Below are 16420 nucleotides of genomic sequence, written 5' to 3' on the forward strand. Positions count from 1 at the left end.
GTCCAGGGCCTGTGTTCCGCAACGGGAGAGGCCACAACAGTGAGAGGCCCGTGTACCGCAAGAAAAAAAAAAAAGAATCCGCCTGCTAATTCAGGGGACACGGGTTCAAGCCCTGGTCTGGGAAGATCCCACATGCCGTGGATCACCTAAGCCTGTGCGTCCCAACTACTGAGCCTGCTCTCTAGAGCCCTTGAGCCACAACTACTGAAGCCTGCGCGCCTAGAACCTGTGCTTCACAACAAGAAAAGCCACCGTAGAATAGCCCCTGCTCCCCGCAACTAAAGGAAGCCTGCCGCGCAGCAACAAAGACCCAATACAGCTAAAAATAAATAAATAAATAAATTTTAAAAGAACTAGTATGTAAGGAAATATGTAGTATAATTTGTAATAAAAATTTGATAGAACCTCACTGTCCATCATTAATGGAAAAATTGAATAATTATAATATGGCCTTAAATGTGGTTATATAATAGCAGATATATTTCAGATATATGAGGTCTCATATTTCTCGAATTGTGTTGTACTCTTTTTGTCTCTGGAGCCACCTGACCTTTTTGTGATTTCCTGAGGAGAATACCTGCAATTTCCTGCAATTCCTCCTTTTCTGAAGACTTTATGAAGTTTATTATAATCTCCTTATAATGCATAACCACTGTTAGTAGAATTGGTATGAGGTAGCTTCGTTTTAAACTTGGACTAAGTATTTTGGTACTTAAGTACAAAGTAAACCTTGTTAAAAACTAGTTTCAACTATATGAATTGTTCCATTCTAGGGACCCGAGGACAAAATTTGCGTGATGCTCATGTTCCACTCAGGTTTTAATAAATACTTGTTTTGTATCCTGCTAGGTAGACTCTGGGATAAAATAGTTTTTTTGTTTTTTCAGAATTTAACAGCTTTGGTTGAAGGAAACATTTATAAAGTGAGGTATCTACACTTTAGTGCCCAAATGAGAAAGACTCTAGTTACACAAGTGGTAGGTCAATTTCTGTCAAAGTGAAGGGAAATGGTATAGTGAAAGTGGTATGTCTTGAGCAAGCTTGAAGTGTTTGCGGCCCTTTTTATAAATAATCTCTTCTGATTTTTAAGGTGCACATTCCTGCATATTGCTTAAATTGTCACTAGATGGAGACCTTGTTCATTTTGGCTGAGATAAACTTGTAGGCCAGATATATACAGGGTTTTTGTATTTTTGTTTTGGTTTTAATTTCTGAAAGCAAACATCCAGATACGCATTAACCCACTAATTATTTTTATTGTAAGATAAATTGGTCTTTTTATCAAGATATAATAGCAAAAATCATAAATAAAGCTAAATTTTGGTAAGGTTAAATTTTGACAACGTTTTTGGCAAAAAAAGTATTTGAAAAAAAGTATTTGAAAAGTATTTGAAAGTACTCAATAGGCCTTTTTGTCTCTTTTTTGTATTTCAAATTCTTATTCCCTATAGAATATGTAAATAGAGCTAGCTTTCTTTACCAAATTTAAGAAATCAAGGGTATCTTGATATGGCTGAAGTTTAGAGGAAGACATAGAGCACATTTATGTGTGTATGCATTTGAATATGTACATCCTTGGTGGTTGGGGAGCAGTCTGGTACCTCTGAGATTAACCTAAAGAAAAGTAGGGATTCAAACTATGTTGGGCTCTACATGAATGCAGCAAAAGAATTTTCATTTAATCTTACAGTTTCTTGTGAATTACAAATATGTTGGTTTAACAAATATTTATTAAATAACTGGATTTATGGTGGTGAACAAGACAAGCTTCAAGCCCTCTATCAAATTCTTATAGTCTTAATCACCTTTGATTTGACTTTCATCATTCTGTTGTATAGTAGCTGGCCATGACTAGTTCTCCTGATTTCTAGTACAAGTTCATTCATTCATTTGATAATTCGTTTGTTCATTTATTTAACAAATATTTATGTTTTAGATACTTGCTAAGAATGCCCTAAGGTTAATATTGATCATGATCAAATATTCGCCCTCCGGGAATTCAGAATCTAATTGGGCAGGAAAGGGAAGTAATTCATTCATTATTAAATGATGTGGTAAATGCTAAACAGTGATGTTTGGATACTATACACAAGAGAAAAGAATGCTTTACCTAGCATGTGGGTATTCAGGAAAGTCTCATGGATATAGCAGTTGACAAAGTAGTGTCTTGAGGGATAAACAATAATATTAGGGGAAGATAAGGGGCAGAGGAAGACTGTGGGTATAATATTCCAGGAAGAGGGAGTATTTCATTAAATTTTTGGAACACAAAGAAGTTCATTGAGGCTAGAATACAAGGTCTTGTGGGGTTGGGGTAGAGAAGGACTTGGAAAAGCAGATAGATGGCTAGATTATGAACTGTCTTTAATGGTTTGCTTAATCAACTGAAGGCTATAGATGTAGATTTGTGAATAATATAGAGGGTGATAGGGTTTGTTTATTTTTGAAAACAAAGCTTGAATAACATCAGATTATTTGATTACAAAAATAGAAGAAGCATTGTGTGTGTAAAATGTGTTTTGAATTAGTGTAATGCAGGTAAAACTCAAAAGAAATGTAATGTTCTGTAGGTGAAGTTCCTGGACTCTACACTCTTGAAGAATTAGAGCCCTTGCTGTTGCCTCTTAAAGATCAGGCTTCACAGGATGGTTTTTTTGGACCAGTCTTCAATTACTTCACATATAGTAAGTGCCATAGAATTCGTTAATCAATTTAAACTATGTTTCATATGAAATAAATACCATTTAATTTGCATTATTTTCTCATTAGCAAATAAGTAGCATAAAGGCTAACCTATAATAAAAACAAGTTAGCAAAATTTTAGTGAAAGGGAAGGGTGAAAGTATGGTAATGTTCTTTGGAATATTTACTTTGTTGCCTTTGTTTCCATGTGGTGAAATTTGTGCTTTAGTACCTCCTATGTTAGAGAATTATTGAACTATTTAGATTGTGCCAGACTCTGTAGTGTTATTTTTTTGGAACTAAAGAAAGTTTGATTACTGCAGAAGTAGTTTCATGTGCACTGTAGATGTCTAAAATTGATAAACAAAAAATAAGGCAATGATGGCAGCACCCAGACGTGACTATTACATTGATCTTTATTTTTCTAAAAGAACATTTATTATTGATGAAATAGAGACAGTTGTTAAAGAGCTACCCTCCCTTCTGTCCACTTCAAGTTTACAGGGAAATTCTACTACACCTTTAAGAAACCGATCATCTCAATGCTATTTTAAACTGTTTCAGAACATAGAAAATAAAGGAAAGTGTCCAACATAGAAAATAAAGGAAAGTGTCCAAAATCCTTTTTACAAAGGGAAATGATATTGTCATTGAAAGAAGGAAAAGATATTTCTCCTAAAAGAAAACCAGAGATCAGTTTTGCTTGTGAATAATGAAACAAAAATCCTTGAAAGAAAAATTACAAAATAGAATCCAGTGTCATGTTTGAAAAGTAACAGCAGTATCATACCTTTCTAGATCTTTTATCCTAGCATACACATACACACACACACACACACACACACACACACACACACACACACGTATTTTTTAACCAAAATAAAAATTATACTGTAATACTGTTTCATAGCTTGTTCTTTTTATAAACAGCTCCTACCATCCCATTTCAAAACATTTTAATTTCATAAAACCAGACCATATATAGGTTTCTTCAATTATTATTATTGTAATATTCCAAGAGTATAATTTTCTTATTTTTTAGGAATTCAACAAAACTTGCATATTGTCTTGATAATGGATTCTGCAAATTTAAACTTCATAATAAACTGTGAGAGTAATCCTGCTTTGCATAAGAAATGCCAGGTGTTGTGGATGGAGGGTTGGTCACATAGCAGTATGAAGAAAGTAAGTTTAATGTTTAAATATGGAAGTAAAAAGTAGGCACATTTTTTTTAAAGTTATTGATTGTCACAACTTCCCTTTGGTGTTTATTATAATATTACCTTAATTGTGGCACTGAAAATCTCTCATAAGTTTGAAAATAACTCTTTTCTTCATACTCTTGTATTTGATAGTTTAGTTGAGTATAGAATTTTAGGTGGAAGATTATGTTCTTAATTAAGGACCACAGAGATATTATTGTACCTTAAAAATTTTATGCATTTCATTATTTAGCCTATTATAGGCTAGCTTATGATAAAAATATCACAGCAATAATATTAGCTGTTGTTTAAATTAAAATTTAGATGCTTTTTAAAAAATCTGTTATTGCTATGATATGTGTTCAGAGGGGGATGAGTTTAAATTGTGAACTCATAGCACCGTCTCAGCTGGAAGCCTTTTATATTGCTTCATTTGAATTAATAATAATTTTCAATATTGTCTTTTTGAATGATACTCATATTCCCAATCATTCATTTCTTTATTTTTGTATAGTAGAAGTGCAGACTAATGCCTGTCATGATTCAGAGGAAGGAGTGTAATTTGAGATAATAGACAAGGTTTTAGAGTTGAGATGATATTTTAGTTAGATTTCAGTAAGTAGGTAAAGGAGAGGAAAGTTATTCTAGTCTGTGGAGGCCAATGAACAAGAGGTATTCATTAAGAATTAGTAATTATTGGGTGCCTAATACATGCCACTATTCCATATATTGGGGATATAGCAGAGAAAAAGACAAAAGTCCCTGCCCTCATGGAATTTACACTCTTTTGGGGGATATTTGGGGGGAAAGCTTTCTAGGTGAAGAACCTGAGATGAGAGCATGCCTGGTGATTCTGAGGATCAGCAAGAAGCCAGTTCATTTGTAACAGAGCGATAAAGGGGAGAGTAGTTGCAGATGAGGTCAGTGAAGTAAGAGAAAGGTTAGGGTGGGGCTTTGGATGCTATTATAAGGATTTTGGCTTTCCTGGAAACAAGTAAGGGATCCCTTGGAGGCTTTTGAGCAAAACTATTCTAATGTTTTAATGGTAATACTCTGGCTTCTGAGCTGAAAATAGACCATAGAAGACAAGGAGGAAGCAGTCATAAAGCTATTGAGTAATTCGGCAAGAGACGAGGATGGCTTGCTCTCAGGATGTAGTGGTAGAGGTAGTGAGAAGTGGTAGATACTGGGTATGTTTTGCAGTAGAAACGATAAGATTTGTTGACAAATTGTAATAAGGTGTAAGGGAAAGTGAGGAGTTAAGGATACCTCCAAGTCTGTTGGCTTGAGCACCTGGAAGGATGGAATACCTGTCAGTTGAGGGGAGACTTTGAGAAGAACATTTTGGGAGGAGAATATGAGGTTTTCAGTTTTAGATGTGTGAAATATGAGGTGTTAGACATCTGAGCTGGAAGATTGAGAAGACATTTGGATATATGAGAACGGGGAAAAGGTCAGGCATACAGGTAAAATTGTGGGAATTATCAGAGTATAGCTGGCATTTAAAACTGTGAGAAAAATATATCACTAAGGAAGTGAATGTTGGCAAAGAGAGGAGAGATGCAAAGGCCGAACTCTGGGGCACTTCAACATTAAGAGGTTGAGATGAAGACCAGGAACCAGCAAAGGATATTGAGAAGGAACTGCTTGGGAAATAGGAAAGCAGGAGAGCGTGTAGACAAGTGAAGCCTAGAAGCCAAGGGAAGACAGCATTTCAAAGGAGTGAGGAAGGATGAATGGTGACACATGAAGGTAGACAAGGCCTGGGAACTGATCGTTGCATTTAACAGCATGGCGTTCATTAGTGACTTTGATAAAGCAGTTTCAGTTAGTAGTGGAGAAAAAACATATTGACGTGTTTCAGAAAGAATGAGAAGAGTGGAGAGTGAATATGGTCGCCTCTTTTGAGGAATTTTGTTATGAAGTAGAAGATAAAAATGGGTCAGTAACTGGAGGAAGTGGGGGTTAAAATGCTTTCTTTCTTTTTTAAAAAAATTTTAAGTTGAGACAAACTGTAGCATTTTCATACACTGTTGGGAATGCAAAAAAGATGCAAAACATGTATGTTACATGAAAGACGGGAAAATTGCTAGAGCAACATCCTTGGGTAGTAGACAGCATATGGGTCTATTGCACAAATGAAACAATTAAGGATAGGCCTTTGCTTGTAGAATGGAAGCATTATCCTTAATAACAGGAAGGGAAGCAGAGTACAGGGGCACAGTTCCAAATAGGTGGGCAAGTGTGGTATGGGAAGTTTTGGACACTTCTGGATGTTTCTGTTTTCCCAATGAAATAGGAGGTAAGATTATCAATTGAGAGAAAAGTTGAGGGAACAGATTTTGGAGTCTTGAAGAGATATTAGAGGATATGCAAAATAGTAGTTTGGAAGAGGGAAAGAGTGAAAGGTTTAGGAGAATGGAGTATAACAGCTAGGTAGCATTAAGGGTTCACGTGAGGTTAGTGATTATAAAGTTCAGTGAGGCCAATCAGCATAGTTGTGTGTTTTTTCTCCAGTTACATGTGCACTCATAGGTGCAGACCTTCAATAGGTGGTGACTTGCATTTAACCAGGATTGGGGCTTTGCTTTGCTACTCGAGTATGACAAAGCAAGTGAAGGCCAAGGGAGCTGAGAAATTATGGTAGGAAGATGGTGAATGACAGTATAAAGATTGTTAAATTAATAGATTGTAGGTCTTGGTGGAGTCTGAGGATGATTGACATTGCAAATGGAATGAGCTGGGAAGACAGGAGTGTAGTGGTAGAAGAGTGGGATATTTGAAAGTGAGATTATGAAATGATTGCAGTTGCTGTTAGTGACAAGGTATCAGGGTGTGACCCTTTGAAGTGGGGGTGAGTGGCCGGGAAAAAGGTGATAGAAAACAGAAGGAGAAGAATTCAAGGAATCGAGAGGTCAGGGTATTAATAGGAATTAATAGGGTTAATATACTTATTCAATTCTTTTTAGAAAGTGCCATTTTTATCCCCAAGGAGGGAGAGTGGAGGCAAAGGGGAATGTGGGTAAATCCAGGCAGGAAAACTTTGCTAATGTAGAATATCGTTTAGGGATAGAATGTTTCCTACCCCTCCCAACTTTATTGAGGTATAACTGACACATAAAATTGTATATATTTAAGGTATACAACATGTTGTTTTGTATATTTTTATGTTGTGAAATGATTACCACAATCCCGCTAACTAATATAAGGGATAAAATTTTCAAGAAAGTAAGTTTCCAAAGAAACAAATTTCCATTGATTTAAAAGTGTATATTTAAAATATTCTCACAGTTGCTTAAGTGTTTTTTCAGAAATCAGTGAAGGTATTTGAAAAAATAAATGTTCTTTGGCTCAAGAACCATGGCACTTTCAAACTTTCCATTAGTTAAGGAATCTTTTGGCTTAATGGTTTATTCAGTCTGAGAAATTCAGAAAATGATTTTTTGACCTAATTACCTAGATTACTTGTACTTCCTCTTGTTAGGAATATTAACTGTATCAGATGAAAGAAGTTGAAGGTTTTGGCTTAATTTTAAAATTTCAGAGTTCTACTTATTTTCTTTTTCCCAGAAATAGAGTTAAAAATTTTTTTGTATATTTTGAAATAGTATTCTTATAAGATTATAATATTTTCTTTAATAATGATGATATCTGTTCATGAAACTTTATTTTCTTATTTGTGATAGTGGCAAAAACCTAGCTATAGACAATAGATAGTTTTTAGAATTATCAATTATGTTGATGGCAGTTATGTTAATTATCAATTATGAAATTATTTTTGTTTAGTTTTAGTTATTTCTTATTTAAGAAAGCTATGCTTCCTTCCTATTCCTTTATGCCATGAAGGCATTTTATTAGTTTGATGCCAAATAAAACATTTATTTTATTATTTTACTATTTTAAATGGCATCTGTGATTATTTTCTAATTCAATCAAAAATGTGATTTTCTTCATTTCAAAAACTCTAATCATTTTTCAAGCGAGATGTTGAAGCTTTTCTATGTGCTATTAATTTGCAATACATTAATGGTTGATATGTGACAAAATCTTGACTAGGAAATAATGTCCTCTAAAGAATCCTAGAAGAAAAGTCCAATTGAGACTGTTTCTTTTTTTCTTTTTTTGGGGTGTGTGTGTGTTAAAGGTTTTTTAACCTCTGATATTGGATTTACTTAAACTTTTTTCCTACTGAATTGAGGTTTAAAGAAATGCTCTTCCTATTTTAGATACCTGAAATGTTATTCAGTGAAACAGATGGTGAAGAAAAATATAGCGACAAAAAAAGAAAAGAAGAAAAGAAAAAAAACTCAGGTAGTATTTTGATGAAATTGACTTTATCTGATTTTTATTGATGAAATAATTCCTGATTTCTAATGTTATAGATCCATTAAAGATTCATGATGATTATGAACTGGAATAATGCTAAACTAACTAAGTTAGGTTTTTTGATGCAAACTAAACTTTTAAGCCCTCTTTTTTTAAAACTAATGTTTATGTCATTTCATATAGGACCTACAGCATATCTGTTGTTTAAAATTAAGACATTAGAAATGTACATTTTTGACCCAAATGATCTAAAGGACTTACTTATATAGGGTTTTGGGCTAATAGCCTAAACTTTTCATATTAGCTTATCACTTAGGTATGTCAAAGCACTCAATTCATATGCAAAACTGTGTTATGATTCTTTGAGTATGGACATAATATTTTCTTAACTATAATGTTCTCTTTATTTTCTCCATTTCCACATTAACTTTGACTGTGGTCTTTTTCTTTTATACCATAGCATATTTATTCATTTATTTAATCTAACCATCTAATTATTAAATATTTATTGAACTTGTTTTATATTAGGTACTGGACTGGATACTGGAGATGACTTAGGATAATCTAGTGGTAGCAAGAAATATGTTATATATAAACATAAAATTTTGGTATAGCAGGATAAGTGATGGTAGAAGTTTATATGAAGTACATTGGAAAGTAAAGCCTCTACCTAGCAGATACTAAAGGAAATGCACTTTGCCCAGATGGGCAGTTTGGGGAAGGTCATTCTGGTTAGAGTGACTAGCATGGAAAAGGCTTGAAGAAATAAAATAGGCATTTTTATGGAACTATAAATACCCTGAAGGGCTAAGACATAGGATATAATAAATAGTAGAGTACTAGATGAAGAGAAAAAGGTAGGCAGGGTTGGGTAAGGAAGAGCCTTCCATGTCATGCTAAAGAAGGAATTTGGATTCTGACTTGTGGGTGATTTGGAATAATTGAGAGATTTTTGGTAGAGATGTAACCAGAGGCTTGTTTTAGAAATGTAAGTCTCTGCGTGTACCCCTTTCTTCAGTTATGAAAAATAGATTGGTGTACAGAGAAACCAGAGGTACTGTAGACCAGTATAGAAGGCTATTGCCTTCTAATCTAAGAGGAAGGAATGGACTTGGGGAGATATTAGGAGGTAATCTAAAGAGGACTTGGTTATGTAATGGCTGTTGAATGCAAGGAAGAAGAAGGATGCAAGAATATTTCTCAGGGTTCTGCTTGGAAAATTCATTAGAAGTTGATTTTATTCACTGAGGTAGGGAATACAGAGGGAAATAGGTTGAGACCACGAGAGGGAGACGGTATGTTTGGTCTTGTATATATTGGATCTAATGGGAACTTGTTCTTAATTTTTTGGCTTTTGAAGTCCTGTTTCTCCCTGTGTAAATAAGAGTGGATAGGTGTTACTTGGTTTGGTATCTCTTTTCCATTCAAGTAGCTTTTAGTGAGCTTACTTTTGGATTACATATTATGTAGTTCCAGTTAATTTATATGTTATGACAAGCTATAGATTTATCTTTCTTGCAGTAATAAAAATTGTCAGGGGAAATATATTACAGTGGAAGGATAGAGACCAATGAAATTAATAATACAAAATTAATAAGAAAAATGGAAGTTGTGAATGGATAGGAATGCCTGTGCACCTTTAAGGCAAAGATGTTATCTCATATTTATAATTTCATTGCTTAGAAGTATCTGGCAAGAATAAATATAGTTAAGTTCATTTTCTCTAATTCTTAATGGATCGTACTTATATTAAGTCATTTTTTTCTCTTTCTAGTTGATCCTGATTTTCTAAAATCATTTTTATTAATCCACGAGTCTTGTAAAGCATATGGTGCTACACCAAGCCGATATATGACCTTTTTACGTGTGTATTCTGCCATTAATAGCAGCAAGAGAAAGGAATTATTAAAAAGACAAAGTCATTTGCAGGTACAGTATTGGTAATCTTAAATTATTTTACCTATACATAGGGGACAAGGATTATGTAAATCACAATGCCATGTTGCCATACTTAATATAAATAAATATTGTACTGTATTAAATGTCTTGGAAAACTGTCTCACTTACCTGTCTTTATAGCCCACTAGATTATAGTAATGGTTTTGTAATTTTTTTTTGTTTGAATAATTATTTCTTCACTACATGGCATTTATGTGTTTTTGATAGTTTATGGTGCTGTCTTTAAATGTCTTTTTCATATAAATGTGTTTTAGAAATCAGAAATGCCTATTATTAATTAACACGTAATATCCAATATTATGCTTTATAATAAACTTTAAATTATATTTATAATTATATTTTTAAAATATATTCTTAAAATTATATTTTATAAACATCTTCTTATCCATGTCACTTGACTTGGTACGTTCTGAACAGTTTTCTTTTTGTATTTCTCTAACTGCAGAGCTTAAACTTAAGCATGGTATTAGAATGTCAGCTTCAGATTCTGTCAGAGAGCATTTCCTCTGCCAAGTTCTTGCTTCTCTTTGTGAGGGTCGTAAACTAGGAACATTAATTGGCAGAGTTGTCTTTATTCTTCTTTCTAATGATTCACTTTCATTTATATTAAGCCACTAACTCTACATGCTTTGGAGGGGTAATTTCCTGATTTAGTTCTCTATGGTGTTTCAGGTAAATCACTTAAAATCACTGAGTTGCAGCTTAATTGGGTGAATGTGTTGAGTACATTAGATAAAATTCAAACGTAAAGAACCAGCGTGATGCCTGTCCTCTGTGCTGGGTGCTCAGTAAATACTATTTACATTCCTTTTTTTTTGCCATTACTATCTTTCCAAATCTTCTGATTTGTTATGTGACAAAAACCCAATCATATTAAAGAAGAGAGGGAATATTTTTCATGTTTATTCCTTGGATTATCCATGGGCTGTGGAATGGGGTGTTATAATGGCCAGGCGTGTTATAATGGCCATGGTCAAACAACCACCCAAAGAATAGCTGAAGCATTTTGAGTGATTGCTTACCAGACCCATTTGTAAGGCAGTCTCTTATAAAATAGTTGGGTAGTGGACAGACAAACCAAGTCACGTCCAATATAAAAAGAGTGGCCCCTGAGTCCTTCTGCCCAACCAATGAGACTGAAAAATGGGAAGGGTTTACAGAATTTTTTTTCTTTTCTATTTTCCTTCCTGTCTAATGCAGTGAGTAAAAACCCTACTATTTAAGCTATCTAATATCTAATATATGTTGATCCGTTCAGCTTTACTGTGATGCTTTAAAATCTATCTTTCTCTAAAGCCTCTGTGGAGTCTTTTACTACATCTTAATGAGTACACAGTTGAATAAATCATTATAATCAGCAAGACGAAAATACCTAAGTTCACTTGCAAATGTAGTATATGTACACATTTACATTTATGCTTGATTCTTTCTTATAGACTTTGTTTACTGTATGTATATAAAATTCCTTTTCTTTTAATATTGTCAATCAACATTTTATTAATGTAGGCTGGTGTATCTAAACTAAATGAAGCTAAAGCTCTCGTGGATGAACTGAACAGAAAAGCCGGAGAACAAAGTGTATTACTTAAAACTAAGCAAGATGAAGCAGATTCTGCTCTTCAAGAGATCACAGTATCAATGCAGGTAATGTTTAGAGTAAGCTCAGCGATGCAAACGATAGAAAGGTCATTTATGCCTGATTGTCAGTCAGTGTGAAAAATAACATTTTTACTTATGTGGATTTAAAAAATATTGCTTGTCTGTGCTGAGTAGACTGATAGCGTTGTGTACTTGAACTTTTGTGGAAGAGTGTGTTATTTTCCCATATTGTTTGAAATCAAAACTATATTATCCTCAATTGTTCATACACTAATTTATCTATAATATAAAAATATAAACATTTTAATTGGTGTAGGTTTGTCTGTAACTGATTTTGTTTACCCTCTGTTAGTTAATATTTCCTTTTATTTTTCTTAATATCTCTTTTAGGCTTCAGGGGTTTTCCCTGTTTTAAATATTCTCACGATTTACAAAATAAATCTATTCATTCTATTTATACTTTCATGATATTTTTAATAATTTGTTTATATCCTCTTTTAACATTGCCTTTCTTTTGTTGAACCCTCTCAAGGGAGATTTCTCTCTGTTCTTTCTTGCTTGGGTATTCTTTTACATTTGCACACCCTCTCAGTATGCTTCTGTCCATTACCTTGCTTTTTAGTACTGATTACATACTGATTACCACCAAATCCATCTTTTTTGTCCTTCAGCCCTATCCTTCCTCTGAACTTCAGACTCAAATAGCCGATTATCTGTTAGACATGTCTTCTTGAAAGTCTCACAATTCAAAACATTAAAAACTGAACTTATAATTTCCTTTTCTGTATTCCTTTCCTCAGTTTATGGTACTACACTATAGCTAATTATTCAAGACAGAATTTATAAATTGTTAGATTTCTGTTCCCTCAATTCATGACTCTAATGAATCATTAAATTCTGTTAGTTTTACCTTCCTGATTTGTCTTAAATATGTTTCCCCATCTCAATGTGGGTGACTATTAACCTTACTTGAAGTCCAATGCCTCTTTTATTTAAATTAACTTCAGTGTTTATCAGACTAGTGTATATATCTCAGTAAAAGTAAATAGTATAAAAAAGTCTTAAAAATAACAAAGTTGGAGGGCTTATGATATAAAGACTTACTATAAAGCTACAGTAGTCAAGGTAGGGTAATATTGGTGTAATTATAGGCATATCGACTATTGGAACACTGTGGCATCCAGAAACAGACTCATGCATACATGGTCAATTAATTGTATACAAAAATACTGTTTAAATGGGGAAAGGGTGGTCTTTTTAAAAAATGGTACTGGAATATTTGGAGATCCATGAAGAGAGGAAAAAAACCCTCAAAACTTTACCTTACAACTTATATGAAAAGTAACTTGACATGGATCATAGACCTAAATGTAGAGCATAAAATTATAAAACTTTAGAAGAAGATATGAGAGAAAATCTTTATGATGTTGGGTGAGGCAGAGCTTTCTTAGATATGATACCAAAATAGAAGAAGAAAATAAATGATAAATAGGATCTTATCAAAATTAAAACCTGTGCTCTTTGAAATAAATTCCAAAGAAAATGAAAGGCAAGTCACAGACTGGGAGAAAATATTTACAAACGTGTATTTGATAAAAGACTTGTATCCAGCATGTATAGAAGTGATTACAACTCAATGCTAATAAAACTAACAATTCAATTTAAAAATAGGCAAAAGATTTGAACCTGCCCTTCATGAAAAAAGACTTATAAAGGGGCCAGTAAATACATGAAAAGATAGATGCTCAACATCATTAATCAGCAAGGAAATGTAATCCCCTTATTTTTTAGTATGAGACCTCATTCTAACCCTTAGCTTTGTAGTGCTTAGCCTGGTAATTACAAATCCAGAGCTTCTTTGACTTAGTTTCTCAGAAGAGTAACCTTTTTTCCAAACTTCTGATAGTTGGGAAGGGGAGTGGTATGACTCCATAAACTGCGTATTTAAAAATGTGTTCTAAATATTCTGTGAAGACTTCACAAGGCCTCAGCTATTTTTTAATTTTCATCAGCCACCTGCAGCATTCTCTCCTAGAGCCTTCTGGCTTGTTTCATTTTTTGCCTGGTTACAGCTGCTGTCCTGAGATCATTCTTTATCATCTTGGTTTACGCCTTCGTTTCTGTGGAGCCTATCCCCAAAAGCTTGGTGAGAAAGGATACATGGGCGATAAATTTTGAGATCTCACATATATGAACATTCTTCTCTGTCCTTGGTTGGTTGGTTGGTTGTGTGCTGGGAATAGTATTCTGGATTTTGAAGGCATTGTTCCATTTTCTCCTAGATTCCATTGTTGTGATTGAAACACTCAAAGCTATTTTAATTCCTGATCTGTTTTGGGGTGACTTGTTGTTTTTTATTTTCTCTCTTGGAATCTATTTTAGATCTTTGTTTCCATTTTTCTGAAAGATGTGGTGATTTGCTTTGCTTTAGGTTTATTTTCATCCACTGTGTCCAGTGTGGGTTCTTTCTACCTGAAAATTTATCTGCTTCAGTTCTGGGAAATCTCCTTAAATTATTCTATTGATAAATCCTTTTCCTTTATTTCTCTGTTCTTGCTTTTTAGAATTCTTCTTATTATTTGGGCTTTGGGCTTACTGGTCTAGTTCTCTAATTTTCTTATATTTTCTCACTTTTTTTCTTCTCTATGTGCTCTACTTTCTTCAAAATTTCTTCAACTTTATTTTTTAACCCTCCTATTGAGTTTTTCATTTCTGTTAAATTATTTCTCAGGAGATTTAAAAAAATCTCTAGATGTTTCCTTTTGGCAGTAGTGTCCTTATTTGTTGTTGTCTCATTGTTGCAGTATCTCCAACTAGCTCTCAGGATATTTTATGAAGTTCCATTTTTCCTGAATATTTTTTTCTTCTGAATATGTTTTATTATTATTTTTCTTACATGATTGCTTTATTCTCAGTTAAAGAATAATTCTTAGTTATTCACAAAAAAAGCTTTCTTTTCATGTTTGGTCATCTTCATTGAAAATCTGAGCGTGGAAGGGAGGTTTGTTTATTGTGAACTTCTCAAGAGGGTTATCTGGACTGATTTGAATGGCATAAGCAAAAGATTTCACCTGGCATGTCAAAATAAATTCCTTGGCAGATGGAAAATCTTCAAAGCAATAACATTTGCAGATAATTGATGATTATATACACATTCAGTGTTTACAACATAAATTTATGGACTGCCTGACCTGGAAGTAATAGATCAGATAATAAATTTAATTTTCATACTGTAAAATTTTAGCATAATTTTTTATCAAGGAATTTTAGAACCAAAGTAATATAAATACTTATCTGAAGCAGCTAGTCATTTTTATTGTTAAGAATATCTGTCAAATACTTTTTTTTCCCTTCAGGAAATTGAAGGCATCGTTCCATATTCTCCTAGCTTCTGTAGCTGCGATTGGAACACCTTTAAATTTCTTACCTTTAAAGAGTAATTTGAAAAAAGTAAAAGCTTCATAAAGAATAAGATCATTGATAACTATATATTTACAAAAGGAAAATATTCAGAACTCCGTGTGCCTATGTACCTTCAAACTAGTGAACATTATTAAGATACATTGAGTACTATGCTATTCTTTTCTCTGGACTGTTCTGGGAAGAGGTATTTCTAAGACTGTAGCTAATTGTATTACTTAGTAGAGACCCAGAAGAATAACTCTGCATCTTGTATTATAAGTTAATAATTTTGCTCAATTATAAATTGGAGACATTTCTGTTTGTTATTTTATACATAAGTATGGTAGGGAGAGACAGCTTAAAAACCAAACCGTACAACTTTTAAAGCTAGCAACTCTAGGTTTGTGACATAAGGAAAGAACACACTAAATGCTGTAGTCACTCAGAATAGATATAACTTACAATTGGAAAAGTAGGTTAATAAAACACGAAGCACGTGAGTTGGGCCTGTAAGCGTGATTTTGATATTGTGGAGATGGAGAAAAGAACTTTCCCTGTTGAGGAGCGGTAGCAGAGATACATAGGTAGAAACCCTTGTGGAACATAGAAGATATCAATTGCGCTCACGTGTCAGGTACCTGAAGAATCAATATATTGGCAATAGGACACAAGGCGTTAGTATTGTTCTTGTTGTTGGTTTAAACAACAGAAATTTATTTCTTCCAGTTCAGGAAGGGAGAGAGAGAGAGAAGAAAACTCTCTGGTCTCTTCTTTTTTGGATTTAATTGAGATATAATTGACTCATAGCACTATATTAGTTTCAGGTGTACAATGATTCTGTATATGTATATAATGTGACATGATTACCACAATAAGTCTAGAGAGGATGCCAAGCATTAGTTTTTAAACTCCTTGAATGATTATAATATGGTTGAGAATCACTGTTGTTAGGATTCTTGGAAGGTTTCTTGACAAATTTTTTCCCTTGGTTTTTTTTATAGTATAATAAATAAATAAGTCAAACACAAACATTCATAATGTTCATCCATTTTTATATATGTGAGACCCTTGATTTTTGTATTCATGAGCAAAGAGGTCATGTGTTAATATATCATTTAGTGTTCTTTGAATCTTTACTAATTTTTGTTCATATATTTGCCATATTATTGTGTCATGATTTCAATTAATTTTTTTTTTTAAAGCCTGCTCTTTTTTTTAAATGCTTGGCTTTTTATTTATTTATTTATTTA

At 33.3% G+C, this 16420-nt stretch overlaps 1 protein-coding gene across 2 annotated transcripts in view; it reads left to right on the forward strand.

Moving 5' to 3' along the window:
• Positions 1-16420, forward strand: part of DYNC2H1 (dynein cytoplasmic 2 heavy chain 1) — a 372064-nt gene that overhangs the window by 106562 nt on the left and 249082 nt on the right. For both annotated transcript variants that reach the window (XM_060157926.1, XM_060157925.1), the window contains exons 51-55: positions 2571-2684; positions 3725-3867; positions 8111-8195; positions 9985-10139; positions 11676-11813. In XM_060157926.1, the coding sequence (XP_060013909.1) occupies positions 2571-2684; positions 3725-3867; positions 8111-8195; positions 9985-10139; positions 11676-11813 (635 nt within the window). The remainder of the gene's footprint in view (positions 1-2570; positions 2685-3724; positions 3868-8110; positions 8196-9984; positions 10140-11675; positions 11814-16420) is intronic.

Source organism: Lagenorhynchus albirostris, chromosome 9 (genome assembly GCF_949774975.1).
Source record: "Lagenorhynchus albirostris chromosome 9, mLagAlb1.1, whole genome shotgun sequence".
Classification (NCBI taxonomy): domain Eukaryota; kingdom Metazoa; phylum Chordata; class Mammalia; order Artiodactyla; family Delphinidae; genus Lagenorhynchus; species Lagenorhynchus albirostris.